Source organism: Thunnus thynnus, chromosome 7 (assembly GCF_963924715.1).
Source record: "Thunnus thynnus chromosome 7, fThuThy2.1, whole genome shotgun sequence".
Taxonomy (NCBI): domain Eukaryota; kingdom Metazoa; phylum Chordata; class Actinopteri; order Scombriformes; family Scombridae; genus Thunnus; species Thunnus thynnus.
Genome location: NC_089523.1, coordinates 20,441,356 through 20,461,348, shown reverse-complemented (window position 1 = coordinate 20,461,348; position 19,993 = coordinate 20,441,356). Strand labels below are relative to the sequence as shown.

The following is a 19,993-nucleotide window of genomic DNA, read 5'->3' as shown; positions in this document are numbered from 1 at the left end:
TGGAAGTATTTTGGCGCTGTGTTTGATCCACATACCTTAAATATTTAATAAAATGTTGATCACAAAATACTACATCCAGAAATATAAGCCCTTATTGAAACACCTTATTTCATGTAATAACTCGGTAGTTCACCCTGAGGTTCAAACGGGGCTGCAGCTCGTTATTTCTACCAGTAGGTGGCGACAAGTCTTAGTTTTACAGCTACTGATGTCCCAGCTTGACAGACAATCCGTAAACTTTAGTGGTAATTTTCTTTTAGTTGTATGTTTATGTCTGTGCAGCAGTCACAGCTGATGAACAAGGAGGGGGAAGAAAGGAGAACTGAATGTTGCTCTGCTTTGGTTTAGTTTTGGAGACACCTGTGGGAAACCAGCGAGGTAGTTGCTCTTAGCCGCTGAGGAGGAACTATAGACGCTTTGTGAAAACCAGGAAAGAGTGGTGCGTAAAAGAGAAAGAGCTTTAATGTGACACAAGTGCGTGTTTATGGACTGTGTTACAAGCCGAGGAGGGGCGGGGTCAGGGTCGTCGGAGCGGCGGCGGGGGCGGGCGGTGCCTACAGTCGCCCATGCCCCCTTTTGCCCTCCGCTCGCTGCGGGGGAAGAAGCGTGAACTTGAACGCCGCCTTCAGTGATCAGTGCGAGTCCGGGCAGAGAGAGAAAGAGGCCAGCCACTCTTATCAGTCTGTCTGTCCCCCGTCGCTCGGCTTTCGGTCAACTTATCGGAGAAGGAGCAGCTGGAGGGATTTTTTTTTTTTTTTTGCTTGGTTTGGGAGGGTTTGCTGTTTGGGACCCAGAAAGGTGCCAAACGCGGAACGCTCGACGCGATGTCCAGACGCAAACTTGGAAGCAGACCGCAGCACCTGAGTGCAATTCAAGGTAAGCAGGAGGGGAGAGCAACGATGTGTGGACATGTTGAAACTGTTGAAGATGTTTCTTAAGATCAACTAAAAGAAATTCAGGTCACAGTTTTGGCTTTATTGTCAGTTGCGCGCATGGTTTTGGATGCGCGCTGGCACCGCGTTACACAGATTAATGGCCAGATGATGAACGAATGTTTAATTTATTCCAGGTATTGAAAAACCGCCTTTTCAAGAGGATTTAAAGTATCTCCACGATGTTTGCATTGACCTTAATCAAGCCAATACGGTTGTGTTTTTAATTTCTTATGTGGACTTCATGCGCAAATATTTAAATAAGGGGCTCGTATTTTCTATCGTCGTGTTTGTCCTGCTGTGCATTGTTGCTGCAGTTGTTTTCATAGAGGAAGGACCGGTTTATTGGCACGCTGTTCTCAGAGGCTACAGGTCCGAACACGATGATTAATATTTCCAGGTTAGACGATGATCAAGTTTCTTCACAGTCGGTTTCTGTCTTGACTGGGACAGTTTCTCCCCCTCCCCTTCTTCGCTTTTTGGGAAACAGCACCTGTTAAAAGCGAAGAAACTGGATCCAGCCTGCGTCATATATATCATGATTGAATTTTTAATTACTGGCCAATTAAATGACACTCTCAATAGATTATATGTCACTTTGCTTTGATCTCATTCAGATTGTTCAAACATAAAAGTCACCGATGCAAAGAAAAACACACGTTATGTTTTGAAGGAAATAAGACAGAAACTTGAACTCCATTTGTTTTTTACAGTTCTCTACTGGAGACCAGTGGTGCGTGTCTGGTGTGACCACAGGCCCTGACTCAACCGTGTGTGTTTGTGTGTGTGTGTGTGTGTGTGTGTGAGAGAGAGAGAGAGAGAGAGAGAGAGACCGCGCCTTGCAAGTCTGCACAAACAGCGCAGCCCTGAAACAGGAAAGGTGACATTTTTGAGTAACAACTGGCGAGATCCAACTTCAGACTGTACTGTCTGTACCTGTCCTGTATCCTGTAGCCGGCCTAGCCCGGGCAGGTGGATCCAGTCCAGGCATCAAGGTGTGCCCATGACCGCGTTGAGCAATAGTCTACTGACCCCTCCTCCTCCTCCTCCTTCTCAAGAGCCCTACCTGCCTGAGCTGAGATGATAAGAAATACCCAAAGTTTACTCAGACTCTAAAGAGGTTTGCTTTAAGCTGGAGGCAGCTTTGTGTTGCACACTGGTCCTCCTCTGCTGCATGCATTTCAAAGTGCTGGCTGCAAACCACATGAGATTCGTCAGGTTTGTTAACGCTGAATCAGATGAGTTGTCCTGTAAACGGTTGTGCACACACAAAAAAACCCAGGGGCTCTTATCACAAACACCTTCAGTCATTTTTTTTTCTTTTATTGCAATCCACTTCCTGTTGAGAAACTCCCGCTGCTTGTGGCTGGCAGGGCAAGTTGTAATTGTGAGTGAAAGGTGGAAACCTCGGTCACAAGGTTGCATGTTTTTAAATCAATCATTTCAACTGTCAGCACGTAGTAGCTGTCACACTAGTTGGAGGTTGAGGTTACAGATGAGATGGACAGTTGGGCTCCTCTCTGCAGCTTCAGTCAGAACGAGCAACATCTGTTTTGGGTTGGTTCAAGGAAGTGGTCAGCATTGGCTGAGCAGATTGGTCTCATTGGTTTAGAGCTTACAACTGAAACCAGCACTGTCAATCACCACGCCTGTTTGTCGTTCTACTGAGGTCTAACAGCACTTGTGCCACTTTTATGCAGACCTTTTTGGCTGTTAATTTGTATGAGCGCAGTCAAAAACTGCCTAAGCAGTAATCCACATTTACTGGGACCCAGTAAATGTGGATTAGCGCTGGCAGATCATGCCCACATATTTTGGTATTGTCCATATATGCAGCCTTTTTGGGACAAACTGGGATGATTAATGTCAAGAATACTCCAGCATTGCTGTTTATTTCTCTCTCTGTTCTCTGTATTTTGGAGAAATGCCTGAAGGGGGTTGTTGAAAAGTGATATTTAGCTCCTGAAGATCTTTATGGCTTCAAAAAAACTCAACTTATTATTGACCTTTTTATAGAAACTGTGAACTTTCTACACTCCATGGAAAGATGATTTACAGCCTTTGACTACAGAAAGACAAGGGTGAAAAATATTGAATGAAATGGGATAAATTCTTCTTTATTTCCCCTTTTTGTTTTCAGTACTAAGCTGCAATGGTGCTTAAATCCCATTTTGTTTTTGTTTTGCATATCACTTTCACATTTAAATGTTAAAAAATAATCTCTGTATTTTTATTTTTCCCATCCACTCTCTCTCATCTCCTGGCTGTCCTGTTTCTCAGATGCCACTGATACAGCGGATGGCACCGGTACACCAGAGGACCATCCTCCCGCTCCACAGGTCCAAGCTGCTGACGAGGGCCGTGACCTTCTGACCTGTGGCCAGTGCAGCCGGGCCTTCCCACTCGCCCACATCCTGGCGTTCATCCAGCACAAACAGGGCGGCTGCCGGTCCCAACACCAAGCCCCTAACGCCAGCGCCACGCCCCCCTCACCTGCCAACCGAGCACAGCAGCATGTCACCTGCTCTGAGCTGGGGCCGGGGTTCATCGAGCTGAGGAGAGGGGCGGTCAGGGACAGCGTCTGGGGGGCGGAGCCCGGCATGAAGGTGAAGGCGGAGCTCTGCAAAGCAGGTGAGTGCTTGAGGAAGCAGAAGAAGGCAGGTTGTTAATTAGTGACTCTGTTTTTTGTTTTGTTTTATGTATTTTTTTTTCAACCGCCCTCTTCTTTTAACAACGGCCCCCCCCTTTCCCAAGTCCAGCTCATTAGCTAGCCGTTGCCATTAGCAGACCTGCGTGAGTTAGTGACGCACAGGCTAATTGTGTGGAAAGGATAGGCGTCAGGAGCGTTCGGAGGGCACCAAAGGTCCCCAAGGGCTCTGCACTGAGCACCTGAGCTCCTTCCCATCTCCCTGACTGTCAGTCTCTGAGGTAGAGTGGCCAGGTAAACATGTTTCTACTTCTGTCATCCACTGTGCCCTGGACAACAGAGACTGATGCCACATCCTGTAAAAACCAAAAGTGTGAAGTGTGTTTCGGTGTTGTTTTTTTTTTTTTTTTTTTTTTTTTTAAGGCCTCCAGTTTCTTTTAGTAAACGGTTTGATGGTTGTAGCCGTGCACTGCAGTGTGAAACGGTCAGAGGGGTGGATGTAAGGCTGTTCGTGCAGCACTCCTCGCTGTCATGACACTGTAATGGAGGACGTTGCATCATGTGCAGCTCCTCTGCCATCTCCCACTGTTCTGCCCCGGGCCGAGCCACCTGAGCTCCTGGGACTCTCCTCCTTTTTCTTCATCTTATGCTTCTCCTTCTCACTTTTCTCCCTCTTCTTCTTCTCGTTTTTTATATTTTCTGTGTCTTGAGTCATCTCTCTTTTCTCATTCTGCCCAAATTTCATACATTAGCGCTGATTTTCCGAAAGGTCTTTTTCTTCACGCCTCTTCCACAGCTGTTTTTGTGTGGCTGCGGACACTGTGATGGTTGTGCCAAATATAATATGTCACGGTGGGGGTCAGACCCATCAAAACTCAATCAGCAATTCATGAATTCTCATTAAAATCATTTTTGAGAAATTTCATGTCCAGTGGCTAACAATGTGTTTTGAGACAGAGAGGAGTTATTATGTTTTCCCCTGCAAAGGTCAAATGTATTTGAAGGTCATGCTGTAAGTGAAAAAGGAGCATGTAGGATGTTGCAAACGACTGCAAATGGACATGGCATCTTGCTACACACTGGCAGTAGGTATGAGTGCCCTTTGCACATTTTGAAACCCTCTCTGTCATTTACACACACGTTAGCAGTTCCTTCCTTTGTGTAACGCTCAGGGGACTGGTGCACGCATCGTTTCCGTTTGTCCACAACCTCTCTTGTTTTTCTATTTCAGTCTGTTTTTCATCTCTGTCTCTCACTTACAGTCAGAACCAATGAGTTTGGTAATTTGGTGCCTGCAGGATTATACAACAAACCTAACACGTGTACGGCGCGAGAGGGAAAGAGCATGACAGCCTGTAAATAATGCAAAAGTGGATAAGTTTGGATTAAAGTTTTATTAGCGAATGTAGGTTGCGTTTGTTGTGGAGTTCATAATTGTAATTTTACCCAGCTTTTAGTGTTTTTACCTCCTCAGATTATAACAGTTGAATTATGAGTTGTGACATAAAGTTTGAGTTCTTGCATGTTTAAGTAGCAAAAGGACAGTTATTGGCCTTTAAGTAATAGGAAGTCTTGTTTCACTTGAGTAGCAAGCTCTTTTGTGGGAGGGAAACTGAACATCTGAAGCTGCATGAGATGACTGAAAGTGAAAGAGCAGTTATCCCACAACAGACAGGTCCTCCGTCTATTTCTCTGTATTCATGAGAGAAACGGCAAGGACTGAGGAGAAAGGGGGTAGAGTGGGATGGATTACTGAAGAGCCGCGTGCATCTGTCTCATTCCTTTTTATTTATTCTCCTTGTTTGTTTTTTTTTTTCCTCATCTCCAAACCCCCCCCTCTCCTCCTTATTTCTTCCCCCCATCTTCAACACACTTTCGTTTGCCCTCATTCAATTTCTAGCCCCCCCTCCTTCCCTCCCTCCCCTCTCTTTTCTCCTCCCTCTGCCTCCCAAGGGAAAAGAGATTCTGCCTGCTGCTCGTTAGTGCTCCCAGCCAATCTGCATTTTTAATTAGTAGTTATTGCTTCTGCTTAATATTCAAGTGCTACCCCGGGCCAAATGGGAATCCTTACAAAAAAAAAAAAAAAGCAAGTGAGAGGGGAGAGAGCGAAGGAAAGAGAAACCGGCTGGGTATTGTGTTTCACTCCAGGACCACGAGACAAAAGCCCCCCCCTCAGGGAAAGATTTGGAGGGGTTTGGGGGCGGAGGGGTGAGGAGAGCCGGGTGTTGGAGGATGGGTCTCAAGTACAATCCAAAGGGGTGACATATTTTCGTGGTGTCTCTTGGCCCCCCGTACTACATTATAATCTTTTTATCTCATTTTCTTTTTATCTCCTGAGCCCTGACCTACCTATCTCTCTCTCTTTTTTTTTCTTGCTCTCACTCTTCACCCTATTTTTAAAAGAAGTATCTCAACTTCTCCTGGGTTTCTCCTCAGGCTAGGTTAAAGGACATGAACACCACAGCTCCTCTCGTCTCCAGACAGAGAGAGGGCGGGAGAGGAGGAAAAAGAGAAAGAAACAGTTGCTCTCTTTTTCATCTTTACTCTCCTCCCCCCTCCAGTAAAATACAGAAGGATTTGACTTGAGGAAACATGAAAGAGGCTTATACCAGAGTCGGCTTTGAACCTCTCCAAAAAAGAGGAAAAAAAGAACTGTTTTTCCCCTCAATTTGGGGATCTTCTCTCCAATTTTGATTTATGCAGAAAGGCCTCATTTGTCAAGCAGGCTGAGTCAGTGCCTGATTTGCATAAAGCGTTCGTTTTCTACGTTCTGCTAATTAGCAATTTGCAGCTTAATTGGAGAGTGACTCTCGGTTAGGAGACAAAGCTATCCACATATAAAAATATCTCCAGATGTAACACTGTTCTCCTCTCTGTTGGCCTTTCAGCTTCTGGAGCTCCATCACTCTCTTCTTCTTTGAGTCCGACTATCATTACTCTCTTTTTGAGCCCCTTGCACTCACTTTTTAATCATTCTGTTCTTCCTATTCTTATCTAGGTCTTATTTTTGCATCATTTGGCCTTTTCTTCACCGTACAATCATTTGATTGAATGTCAATCTACTTGAACTATTCTCCTGTTAGATTTGACCTTTATCGTGCCGATAGTCCTGTGCTTGTATGTGAGAGGGGTCATTCACAGTGAAAACCCACGGAGTGAATCACCTGACTCTGCAGTATGGAGCTTTGTAGTGTCCTTTAACTCATTGTCTTTAAAAGTTCATCCCACAACTTTCATTTTGGTTCACTCTCATTGTTCTAATTTTGTGAGTTGTCTGCAGCAATACATCCAGTCATACACCCACTGTACAGACACATTTGGCGACTAGCTAGTGAACATAGTGGAGCATTTAGCAGCTAAAGAGTCAGATATTTACCTCAGGAGCTGGTGGCGACCAAAAATAGATATAAAAGGAGAGTGAATATTGGACTTGCATTCATCAGGTGACCAGAAACACAACTCCAAATGAATCCTGATGTGTCTCCATATCTGCTATACATGTAAAAAGGAAAATGTTTCCTAGTAAGTCAACTTCTTATGGTGACAATACGTCAGTTTTGTGTTTACAGATTGTGAAGTTGTCAAAAAAAAAATCAGTTATTGCAGGTTTAAGTTACCTAAATTTGTCTCAGGTGAAGTCATTTCAAAAGACCAACGTAATATTTTACACAATTTATTTATTTTGTCCATTTTTGTCTTCCAGTGCCTGGCGAGCCCTCCTATTTTACCTGCCAGCAGTGTGAAGGCGTGTTTCCATCTGCATGGGTGCTCTTACAGCACGCTCAGCACATACACTCCTTCAGCATCTACCAAGAGGACGAGGAGGATGACATAGACATGAGAGGAGGAGAAAGAGGAGGTCTTAAAGAGCACAAACCTGCTGCAGCCACTCTGGACCCGCGTCACCTTGGCCAAGCGCTTGCCTCTGCCTTCCAGCCCTCGGCCCTGCGCCTCGGTCGCTCCCGTCAGACACACACCACCTCCTCCTCCAGTAACCTGCAGGCTCTGAACTTCTCAGTGCGGCTCAGGGAGCTTGCCGAGGGGAATAATAACACCAGCAGCGGCTTTCCTGGAGGCCTGGTGCTGTCTCCATCCTCTTCTCCACCAGCCGCTTCTCCCTTTCCTCAAACTGGTGGCCTCCAGGCTGACTTCCACTGTGAGCTGTGTGACATGAACTTCCAATCTCTGCGCGCTCTGTCCGCCCACCGCCGGACTCACGCCTGCGAGAGCCCCTATCACTGTGGAGTGTGCGGGCAAGCCTTCACCCAGAGCGGCCAGCTGGCCCGTCACATAAGGAGTCATCACAGGGAGGCTGGAGGTGGAGGGAGTGGATACGAGTCATTGGAGATGGTCGTCATGGAGGAGGATGTAGGGAGGCAGGGGATGAGAGGGAGGTTTCAAATGCAGCCAGCTGCAATCATGGGAAAGGGGATGGTTAGTGCAGACGTGAGAGCCCAGGCCCCCTCCGAGCTGGACCTGACCCTGCCCAAACACCCCTCCTTAGCTTCAGGCCTGATGCTGCTGACCTCACAGGTTAGACCGGCAGACAGGGAGCTGCTAAGGCTGTACCAGCGCCAGAGAGAGGGAGGGGAGGAGGAAGCAGAGGCGCAGGGGGAGCCCCAGCACACCTCACCTTGTGCCAGCCCCTCAGAAGGCTCACTCGAGAGCGGAGAGACAGGGGGAAGTGGTGAGAGCGGTATTGCTAGTGGGAACTGTACACCGAAACGGCCTGAGATGGGCGACAGGGTGCGAGGAGTGGGAGAGTGGGAGAACGAAAGAGGAGAGATCATGGAGAGGGAGAAGGAGTGGAGCTCAGTTAAGGTCAGCGAGGCTTTGCAGGAGTGGCAGAGAGAGACTGAGCGGAGGAGTGTAGGAGGAGGCGTCAGCAGTGGAGGAAACAATAATAACACCACTACTAATTCAGCGGGTAGGAAGAAGAAAGACGAAGCCTGTGAGTTCTGTGGTAAACAGTTCCGCAACAGCAGCAACCTGACTGTGCACCGCCGCAGCCACACAGGTGAACGACCTTACCGTTGCGGCCTCTGCAACTACGCCTGCGCTCAGAGTTCAAAATTAACGCGCCACATGAAGACCCACGGTGCCCAAGGAGCCAAAGCTCCCTTTCTGTGCCAGCTGTGTGCGGTACCCTTTACTGTATATGCCACCCTGGAGAAGCACCTGAAGAAAGTTCACGGCTTGAGCCACGCCAGCGTAGGAGCTTACGCGCAGACGAGCGCCGCCGACAATCAGGTTGCAATAAAGGCTGAAGAAGAAGCAGTAGTGGTGAAAATGGAGGAGGATGAAGCCAGTTTGGATCAGATGGAAACGGGGAGCAAGAGTGATGAGGTGAAAATTATGGAGGTGAAGGAAGGGCAGAGCCAAGATGAGTATGTGGAGAACAGAGGGAGTCCAGCCATCGAGGGCGACCTCCCACCTGAGAGCAGCGCAGAAGTGGGCATAGCTTTGACTTCTGCACCGTGAGAGCGGTTGTCATTCACTGTTGTTGACATTTAAAATAGCACTGTATAGGATTTAATCACCCTTCAAATTAACAAAAAAAAACTTGTCCCACTATTGAACTGACAGTCAAGTTAAACTGGAATTTAAAGAAGAAGCTGCAGCAGCACTGTAGAAAGCAGCAGGCAGTCCCGTCCTCTGCCAGCACTGAGGCACCCAGCAGCCAGCCACATTGTTCACGATTGTATGCAAAGCTGCCGGTTAAAACTAAGTGCCTGCAGTAGTTTAAACCACAGAGCAAAACAAGGCCATGACATTCAACAGGGAGATTACCAGAGCTCTTGAACAGGAAGTGAACCGCCACAGTCCACACCGACACAGGAAACTGATCACCATGTTGCACTGCAGGATGCAAAAGATGAGTGATTTATCTCTCTGGTGACCCACTGGACAGGTGAAGACCGATATTAACTGTCAGATAACAAAGAGAAGCGATTATGTTAAATAATAATAAAAAAAAATCTTAGCAATAGAATGATGTTAATATATTTTCAGCATCAGCACTGGCAGATGGAAAGAGGTCATATTGTGCTACCTAGCTGTTGCTGGTTTTCTTTTGAGAAGACCTTTTAAAGACTAAAGATGTTTGGACAGACACAAGGGGGGGAAATGAATCCAAACACTGTCTGCCTGGAGTTTCTCAAACTCCTCTTTTTAAAGGCGCTTGGTTGTCACAACACTTGTCACTTAACATAATGTTTACAGGGCTCATGGGGCCTCACAAGGTTGTGCTCCTGACTTTGTGACAGTATGTACGGATGATTTTCTTTGTTTTGTTTTTTTTTTTCTAATTTTATAAATGTGAATAATGAGACTTTAAAGTCTCATCTACTGATGTTTTCCATTATTAGTTTCTATGCATAAAAAACAATTTTACCTACATGTGAAACGGGTGTGTATTATTTTTCTCTATTTGTACTTATTGTGATGGTAACTTCCCTTTTCCATTGTTTACATTTGTAAAGTGCCGGACTGCTTGAAGCTCATGCATGTTTTGCAGCCATTTAAAACTGTTCTGTTTTTTTTTTTTTTGTTTGTTTTGTTTTTTGTCACCTGTGTTTTGAATTATTCCTTATTTATGAATGCTGCATGTTGGTGATTGTGTAACTGAAAAAAGTCTGTTGAACGACAGGGTTGCGAGGTGTAGTTGTGGATTGGTGGAGTTGCCAAACGAGCACTTGGGTGAGCAAGTTTGTGTGTGTGTGTGTGTGTGTGCGTGCGTGCGTGTGTGTGTGTGTGTGTAGGGAAAAAAAATCCACTGGTGACACTTCTACTTGAACCCTTTGTCCTGTGATCTTGTGTCCAAAGCATGACTTCGCTGGTCATAATTGGCGTGTCTGTGCTTCTGACGGGTGTCATCATGTGTCAACGATGAGGATTTAAGTTCAGAAACTCGAGATGAACATGAGGAAATCTGTTCGTTTAACATATATAAACGGGACAGAGACGTCAAGTAGAGCGCTGCTGACTCTTTTGTGACTACTGTGATGACTGTGTTACATATTGGATTTCTGCTTCATGTCAGGGACACTTTTTGAGGAAAAAACAAATTCTTCTGTGTTGTATGAATGAGTGCAGTGTAACTGTTCAGGGATAATATTTTGTACATATATTCTTGCTGTTGCCGTCACTATTGTTATATTATTATTATTATTATTATTATTATTATTATTAACTGCCTGTCACTGTTACATGCCCTCCACTTTGCTGATCGTCTCCTTTGCTTAACACTGGCTATTGTGAAGCTATATCGCTCTGCTGTCTTTGTAAACTTGACACCATTTTGTAATTGATCTTGTCATGAGGAGCCTCAATAAAGAATTGAGGTGAAATATTTTGCATTGTGGAGTTTTTTTCCCCCTCCCGCTTGTGTCTGTTTCTGCTTGTGGTTGCTTTTTCATGCATTTTTATACTTTTTTTTTTTTTTTTTTTTTTTTTTCTTATTCTGGCCTGCAGATTGGGACCCACAACAAAGCTTTTGAAACTATTTTTAAGTGTCTTTTCTCACCAGGATGTTGTCTTAGTCAGTGTGGGTCGTTTCTCTGAGGACCACAGTCAGCGCTGAGTTATTAATTTTTAATGTGAGTGTTTGGATTAGGGACCCTCACTCCTTGTTTACATCCTTGTGATGTTACTGGCTTTGTCTTGAAACACTGTAATGTAATTCCAGTGGGGTGTGTGTGTGTATGTGTGTGTATATATGTGTGTGTGTTGTTATATTTGAGTCGGTGTCAATCATCTTGCAGGTTGTGAAATGGGTGCAGAGAGCTGTGACGATGGGACACGGGGCGACAAAGATTTCTCAGGATACTAAATTGAGGGAGGGAAGGCAGTTTGGTTATTGTTTGTGGGCATGTTAGGAGGCAGAGCAGGGTGGGTGGGGAGTGTCAAGGGGTTGGGATAATTGCTGACTCCATTTTTAAGGGCATAAAAACCTCTGCACCAGCATCTCTAGCCTTAACCCCACCCCCCCCCCTAATGAAAATGAAGTTCTATGATCCCTCTAGCTCATTAACAGCAGGTCTTTTAATGAGCTTTCAACAAGGTGGGGGCTGGGTAGATGAAGAGGAGGAGTGGGGTTGGATGGTGGATGGTGAAGTAGGGGGGTGGCGGGGTGGGTTATTGCACCAGATGCACACACGCCCACTCCTACCAATTACCATTGTGTTATAGAGAATAAGGAGGAAGTGAAGACAGAAGCCACTCGGACCCAGATAAGACAGTTTGTCCATTTCTCTCCACAGAGACAGGAAAAGAAGGAGGGAGAGAGAACAGCACAGGTGACAGGTAACATCCTCCATCTCTCCCTCTGGTAAACTCTGCCCTCCCTGTCTGTTGGGCGCCACGACGAGCGCCATTTGGTGCTCGTATGGACCCAATTATGTAAGGTAAGGTGATACACAGCAGAACACAGCACAGTAGCCCCTACAGCAAGTGGATATCTTTTCCCCCGTCCCAGAGTGCCCTTTGTCTTCCTGCCGTCCACACCTCTCAGTGTCAGCAACCAAACCAGCCAATCACAACATGGAGAGTTTACTGTGTTGTCTGCCAATAGTAGACTAAAGCTGACACCGTGTGTGAGTTTGAGTGCGTGTCCTCTGACCAGTGAGTGCCCCTCGGCGGCAGTAATGTGGACTTTGAGATCTAATAGTTGTGTCTCAGCTCCACAGAGAAAGCTTTTGTTGGCCTGGGAGTTGGGAGAGGCCGTTGCAGGACAGACGCACACAACAAACCCTGTCACAGGGGATTTTAATATGCCACACACACTTCAACAACTTCTGCTAAACACTCTTCTCTCTTTAGAGCTGTAAGTTATATTGAGGTCAGTTAGTTTATGTGTCATGCACATAAATATATCCAGCCCATATAGACTTATAAGATACCAAAATATTATTGTAGTGGTGAAATATTTGTCAGTGAAGAAGGGAACATCTTACATTTTATATCTTACATATAACATTACGTTTGCAAATGAGAACTTTAGATGTCTGCAAAAAAAATCTGCTACAAAAAGGTTTAGTAGATCTCTAATTTAAGCAGGTGTCTGACTATGCAGAGCTCTTAAAGTGATCACAACAATGGGGAAGAATTGGATTCTGAATTTAATAGGGAGTCAGTGTGAAGACATCAAGGTCAGTGTCATATGAGACCTTTTAGAGGACCTGGTCAACAATAGCAGCAGCATTTTGGACCACAGGGATGTTTTGCTAAGACAGGTTGAAAAGTGAGTTACAATAATTGAGGTGTGATGAAATGAAAGTATGAATAATCATCTCATGTTGAGACACAAATGAGTTTCATGAAGTTTCTTGGCTGAAAAAAAACAGAAATGAATCAAAGACTTGTTCATGTTGGTCAAGAGTCAGTGCCTGGTACATAGTGATACCTAGGTTTTAGGGGTGTGATTTAACAGAAGAGGAAAGAGAACAGAGACCTTTCATTACTTCAGGGACAATACCTGCTGGGCAGAAATAAAAACTTATTTTTTTGTCAGTGTTGAGCTGTAAAAAAATATCTACCATCAATGTTTTATAGAGTTTAGGCAGTTGTGTAAAATGGACAATTTTAAAGTCGAATATCGTTAACATAGCAGTGATAGAAAACTTTAAAATCACTTATCATATGTCCAAGGGGAAGCAGATATTAACGTGGAATAAACAAATCATCAAATCTAAGTCAAGAGATTGTTCTACAACAATGTCTAATAATGAAAATATCAACATCTATCTGTTAAGAGAATCTGTGGTATCTGAGTGTAAAGATCAGTGGGTTAATGATATATGGACTACATCAAACCTGTGTAGATTTAGGATGTTAAAATATGAATGTAGCACTGAGAATTTTGTTATGTATAATTCATCTAAAAATGTGCACGGCTGAGATCTGGTATCTTACCACTTAATGTTGAAACAGCACCTTGTTACCTTGTTCAGCAAGATAAAAACAGAAATTGATTTTGTCTGAGTTGGTTGTTTAAATACAAAACAATTAAATCAATCTGTAACTTGGAGAAAGCCTGCAGGATGAAAAAAAGCCTTTTATCAAGATAAACTGTGGATTTGTAGCATTTATTTTCTTTCTTCTGCTATTTGGTGTACAATTTATATGAAGATTTTCATATAAATATGTTTTCAGAAAGAATATAGAAATGCATGTAATGTTATAACTTATGTTTTGGGGGTTTGGTTTTTTTTTTGTTTGTCTATCTGTTACAGGAAGATGCATGTTGGTTTTTTTATGATTGAGAAATTGTGGTGTTTTGTAATCACCATGTGGGGTGGCATGAAATAAAAACAAACTAGAAGACAAACAGAATGGGTCCCAGGGTCGAACCTTGAGGAACACCAAAATCCAGAGTTTCAGATGAGGATACACAGTTATGAACAACAGCTGAGAAACTCTCATTAGAGAGTTAGGAATAGAACTACTCCAGGGTTAACCAGAAATGCCTAACCACAGCAACTCAGTCAAAATACCATGTTAAAAGCTGCACTGAAGCAATACCAAAACCTGCATCTGTTTTAAACCTAAAAGTGAATCGTGACTGAGCCCTCTGACAGTCGGCCCCATGGGTAGTCATGTTTTTTTATAGACATGATCACAGTGTTCTGGCAACAGTGGCATACTCACTGATTCAGACTAAATTTAAGATGATTAGCTCTGAAAAATGCGCACAACAAAGGGAATGTATGAGCTGTATGTTTGCTTTCCTATAGGGCAGGCCTGTGGCCATAAGAAGCCCTCACTTATGTATGAGAAGATTGTGCTTTATCATGTAAAAAGCCAATTAACTGGGAGTTTTTAATTACATTTCTCATACTGTGCGAAGCCTCCAATCATCTCTGCAGTCCCTGTCCTGTTGTCCCCTTCCTGACATAGCAGACAGGCTGGAAGAATAGTTGAAGAGGAGGCAGGATTGAATCATCGGGGATAACAAGAAAGAAAAAGATGCATTCGGGAGTGATCAGACAAACCACAGGACTCCCTCTCTGCTCTTTACCCTTGCACAGTTCCCACAATCCCCACCTTCTCTCGCCCGTCCCTCCTCCCGCAACGACCGCAGTGTGAAACCTGAACCCTGGAATTACACCCGCTTCACCTCTCCTCCCTCCTCCTCCTCCTTCTCCTCACCCCCCTCACCCTCCCACCCTCCTAACCTCTAACAGTGAGAGTGTGGGAGGACGGGATGAGAGGCGACACGATCTCAGGCAGCCATCCGTCAATTCAGTGTCTCTCTTTTTGCCATTCAACACCTTCAGATAATGAGAGGGGGGAAAGAAAAGGAGGGTTCATTCTTATAGGGGGTTATCGGCTATAATGTCACTGATCACTGAGGACGAGCTCAGAGGGAGGAGTGTCAGCTCAGATGTAGCGCTGGTGAGAGTAGATGTGATTAAAACCAAAAGGGAGGAAGTTCATTGATTTCTCTTTTTTTTTCTCAGCATGAGGGAGAGTATCACCTACATACACCAACAGGCAGAAATTGTTGCCAGATATTGATGGTGAAAATAAATTTCAAACCAGGCCTAAATAGGGCTCCACTCTGAGTGAAGGTTATGAGCTCATGTTAAGCCCAGTGATCACCTAAGGTTTTCTTGTGGAAAAGATTGCACAGACAGGGTGTGGTAGACAGTTACACAGACAAACATGCACACACAGTTAGTCAATGCAAAATTTCTACACATACAACAGATGTAACTGCCAATCTGAAAGCTATTAAGACGACTAAGATCACTATTATAGTTGAAAAGAAAGGATACAGAAATGTCGAAAACATATGTCTAAAGAAAACAATTGTCTTGTTAAAATGGTTGGAAATGTTAAGTAGATATGGCTGTTGTTTCTTCCTGGTCTGAAAGGCTGACAGTTGATTTAATCTACCCACTTATAAACCAATGCTTCTACCTACTTAGCTACAATATTCACAAAACTCAAAAAAATATTTTTTCCATATCAAAGAGTCAATCTCTTACTCTTCACTGTGTATTACACTCTAAAGTGAATAGGCCTGCTTTATGTGCCTCTGCCTCGGTCACTGGTGTGTTTTTATTTACAAAGCCATTCTTGGCAAGATTCCTACTTACTTATCTTCTCTTTTAAACTTGAAATATGGAAATTACAATCTCCGTTCTCAGGACATTTTGCAATTTGTTGTTCCCAAAGTCTTAGGAAAGAAAGCTTTTAGGTTTTCTGCACGTGCTGCTCAGAACAATCTACAGACCGATCTTAACCTTCAAAACATAATAACCCTGAACGATTTTAAAACTATGGTGAAATCTATTGAGTGCAGGTTGTCTGTGCGCAAATGTTTTATCTGATCATTTTAATGTTGCTCAAATCTATGTGTTTTTATGTTTATTTACTGTTGAAACTCTGTGTTGCTGCTATTCTTGGCCAGGTCTCCCTTGTAAAAGAGATCTTTGATCTCAATAGTACAAACATGGTTAAATAAAGGCTAAATAAAAAAATAATAAAAAATTAAAAATTTCAAATCACTTTAGCTTAAATAGTATATACAAGCACAAGATTACATACAGATTATTAATATTCAGGTTGGTCAAATTATGATACGATATGATACGATATGAGGATATGTAGGATATGAGATGACATGATGATATAGTTTAAGCTTTTTATTCAGAGTGAGTGTATCTCATGACTAATCTTACACTATTTGCTGTGAGATTTTGGCTAATGAAGCGAGCCATCGGGGTGAACCATCGTGCCAACCAAGTGTTGTTTATAACAGAAGTGATTTTAGAAGTGTTGTTTTGGGAAGCACGGGGACCGGCAGCAGTAGCGTCTGAAGAGTTGACAGGACATCAGAGCTTCCTGGCCTGCCACATGGAGCTGCTGTGGAATGTGAATATAATAAAACAATAAATGTGTCCACTCTATAAATTACATACCCACACCCTCACTGTAGCATTTACATTTGTTCAGTGAACAGTGCTGCTCGTGCACTTGCAGATTAATAAAGGTGTAAATGTCATTTCTTTTCATTTCTTTGATATCTGGGAACTAAAATGCAACTGAGAATAGAAGATATGAGATAATCAAACATCTGCCCACCTTCAAACATCTGTTACTCTCTTTGTCTTTCATAAACACACATACACACACATTATCCTGTTCAGACTGCACCTGGTGAACCTCCCTGTGAACCTGACACAAACACACATACAGTTGCTCAAGCAATCACAGGCACACACAAACACATATTCAGGTCAGTCAGTTTTTACTTTACCCAGCAACAAACAAAAATGCTAGAAAAACTGGATCTGACCACACACACCTTACTGGCCAACCCCTCCCTCCACACACACGCACACACACACACATACACACACAGGGGTCGGAGGTGCGGCCTGGATAGCATGCATAGTAAGGTTAGAAGGTGCTGGTTTGGTCCTGTGACAGGTGAAATCTTTCATGTGTTTGTTCCCCTGCAGGCCGGAGGGCAGGTGAACTGCAGCTCCTAACCGCCTCAACCAGAGTGTCCACATGCACCCCGGCTACATAACTCTTTATGTTTCACATACTGTTCAGTTTCCTTTTCTTTTCATTTCATTGCAAACTACATACTGCATCACTATTGAGTGATTATTCATTAGTTAGTTAGATGTAGGCATGCGGCATACATACATAAACAGCTGCATAAATTTGACTTGAGACATTAAGGCAGCTGAGAGCTTTGTCACTACGGTTGTTTTTCCCGTCTATAGAAACAGAAACACAACATGTTTACGACAGCTGGGGTGGGTGTCACCCTCACAACAAAGAACTATTAGAATTACATGAGAAGTTTTACAAGAATAATTTACAAATGTCATCAAAACTATGACTGAATAACATGTTGAAACACGGGGCCGTTGGGAGCATTATGGTAATACAACACCAGAGGTGGAAGAAGTATTCAGATACTTAAATTACACAAAAGTAGCTGTAGAAATACTCTGTCCTGCATTCCACTGAAACATTTGTGGCAAAATTTACTTGAAGTATCAGAAGTAAAAGGACTCATTATGCAGAAGAATATCCTCTGCCAGAGTTAGACTATTATAAATTAGGCTACATTATTTAATTTATATTACTGATGCATTTACATGTAAGCAATATTTAATGCTGTAGCTGGCTGAGGAGTAGTTACTTTATGTACTGTTTAGTTATATCATGTTTTGTAAAATTATCATGTTAAGGGTGACAAATCTTAACCTGCAAAGTCAGTGTAGCAGTCAAGGGGAAATTAGTGGATTAAAAAGTATAATAATAGGCCCTGAAATGTTGTGAGGGAGTATAAAGTGCCATAAAAATGGAAATACCTTGAGTACAAGTACCTTAAAATGCTAAGCATAATACTTGTAAATGTACTTAGTTACTTTCCACCACTGCACATATACATATATACATATAACACAAGTTCAAGTCATAAAACTACTAAAATATCACCAGTATCAGTATATTCTGGTCATTTCTCCTCAGTGTTTACTGGGGCTAATTAAGTCTCCCCTCTCCATCTCCTGACCCGTTCAGTCTGGTGTGATCTGTGTGAGTGATGCAGCATAAAATGGGCCGGGACAAAGCCGGTTAACCAGCAGGGAGAGTGCGAGGGGCCCGGGGGCTCCTGGTGCCGGGGTCGTGGGATCAGTGCAGGTCACAGAGGTGTGGGAGTGTCTGCTCGGCCCTCTGACCTTTGTCACTGAGGCTTCCTATAATCCCATCCTCAAAGACCATACGGACATAATGGAGAGCCCATGAATGGAGTTAAATGGTGACCATTAGGTGGATCTGTGTCGCTATTCTTCTTGTTTGTTTAGTCCCGGTCAGTCTCACGTTTTTCAGTGTAATCAGGCGTGTGATGGAGGGATGGCTGGAGACGCCTGAAGAGGCCTGGAGAGGTCTGAAGAGAGCACCACAGGACAACAGTTTATTGGAGTTGGATATCCACCTAAATTTAATGAATGACACGACACAAGAGGGCAGAGAGACAGAATGAGGGGGAGGATGGGGGACAGTAATTGGATGTCCACTTCAGATTGCGTGAGTTCACCAGTGGTCTACAAGAAGCCAAAGTCCCCCTTTAGACTGGACAATATAGAAATCGCAGCAAAACAAGTCCTTATGAATATATAATATTCAACAAAAAACATCTGTATTACTTCATATAAGAAATCAGTCAGTTGGGGGAGATCAGCATTTAAGTGTCAGTATCTTAAAGTAAGATTAAAGAGCAAAAACTTCACAAAGATTTGTGTTGTAAATAATTAAAAAATAATTTAAAAATGACCTAATTGCCAGATACAAAAAGTATCACAGCAAACCTTCAAGTCCTTATGAGTATAGTCCATTAAACTGGGATTGTGCACAAAAAACATCCATATCAGGGTGTTTAGTCTTTGAGACTTGACTCACAATTTTCTGTAAACAAGGAAAAGGTCAGTTAGGGAGATCATTTAGTTTCAATCTTAAAATAAGACTTAAGACAGAAAACTGCACAAAGATTTGTGTTGTAAAAAGCCGATAAATCGATATTTTGGCTTGTCTAAAGAAGCGAAGAACTTCTTTCTTTCTTGTAAGTATTTAACTGAAAGGGCAGCGACAAAATGAAAGAAAACTTCATATCTAAAGTAACTGACTCATCCTTTGAAACTGCTCAAATCAAAATCCCGTCAGTGCCAGTATCAGTATCATGTTTTTCTGTTGTGTACTTTCACCTCTGGACTACTGTTCCTCAATTTGTATGTGACTTACTGGCATGGATTTTGAGTCTGTTCCCCTTCACATAGTACAGAATTTATAATGACCATTTTTATAAGCACAAACAGACAATTTGAAGTTTGTAAGAGTTGCAGAAAACTCCTGTTAAAAGTACATGATTTCAACCCAACATGATCCAAATATATTATTTGTGATTGTTATTGAGATTTTAAATCACTTTTGATGACATACTGTTCTTTTTTCTGCTCATTGTAAGCAAGGAAATTTGAAAGTGATCTAGCTGAGCAGGTGGCTTTCTCCTCGTTGCCTTATTTATCATCATCGTCATCATCATCAGACTTCATACAAAAAAGGTGCTCTGTGGTTTATGTGGTCTTTGGGTGGAGTAGACTGCCACCTAGCGCCAGTTTGATGAAATTGACGCAGGTCTCCTCTAATGTATGTAAGCAGCCTCCTTTTTTAAAAGGTTGATGTGTGAATATATCTGATAAATGGATATAAATACACTAACAGACAAATGGAATGTGCTAATTGTGATTTTATTGTTTTTGCCTCTTTTCTCAAATTAGATTTCACTTCACCTTTTCTCTCACACAAATATTTTTCTGTGAATAAAATGGTAACAGCTTTTTAAAATAGGTCTGTAATTTCCTGACAGCCTCCTGGAAATAATTGAACA

At 43.1% G+C, this 19,993-nt stretch overlaps 1 protein-coding gene across 1 annotated transcript; it reads left to right on the top strand.

The window, feature by feature from the left end:
* The first annotated feature begins 234 nt into the window (after positions 1-234).
* On the top strand, positions 235-10,930 carry znf296 (zinc finger protein 296). The gene is made up of 3 exons (XM_067594835.1): positions 235-876; positions 3,213-3,563; positions 7,283-10,930. The coding sequence occupies exons 1-3, from the start codon at positions 825-827 to the stop codon at positions 9,058-9,060; spliced, it is 2,181 nt and encodes a 726-aa protein (XP_067450936.1). The 5' UTR covers positions 235-824; the 3' UTR covers positions 9,061-10,930.
* The last annotated feature ends 9,063 nt before the right edge of the window (positions 10,931-19,993 follow it).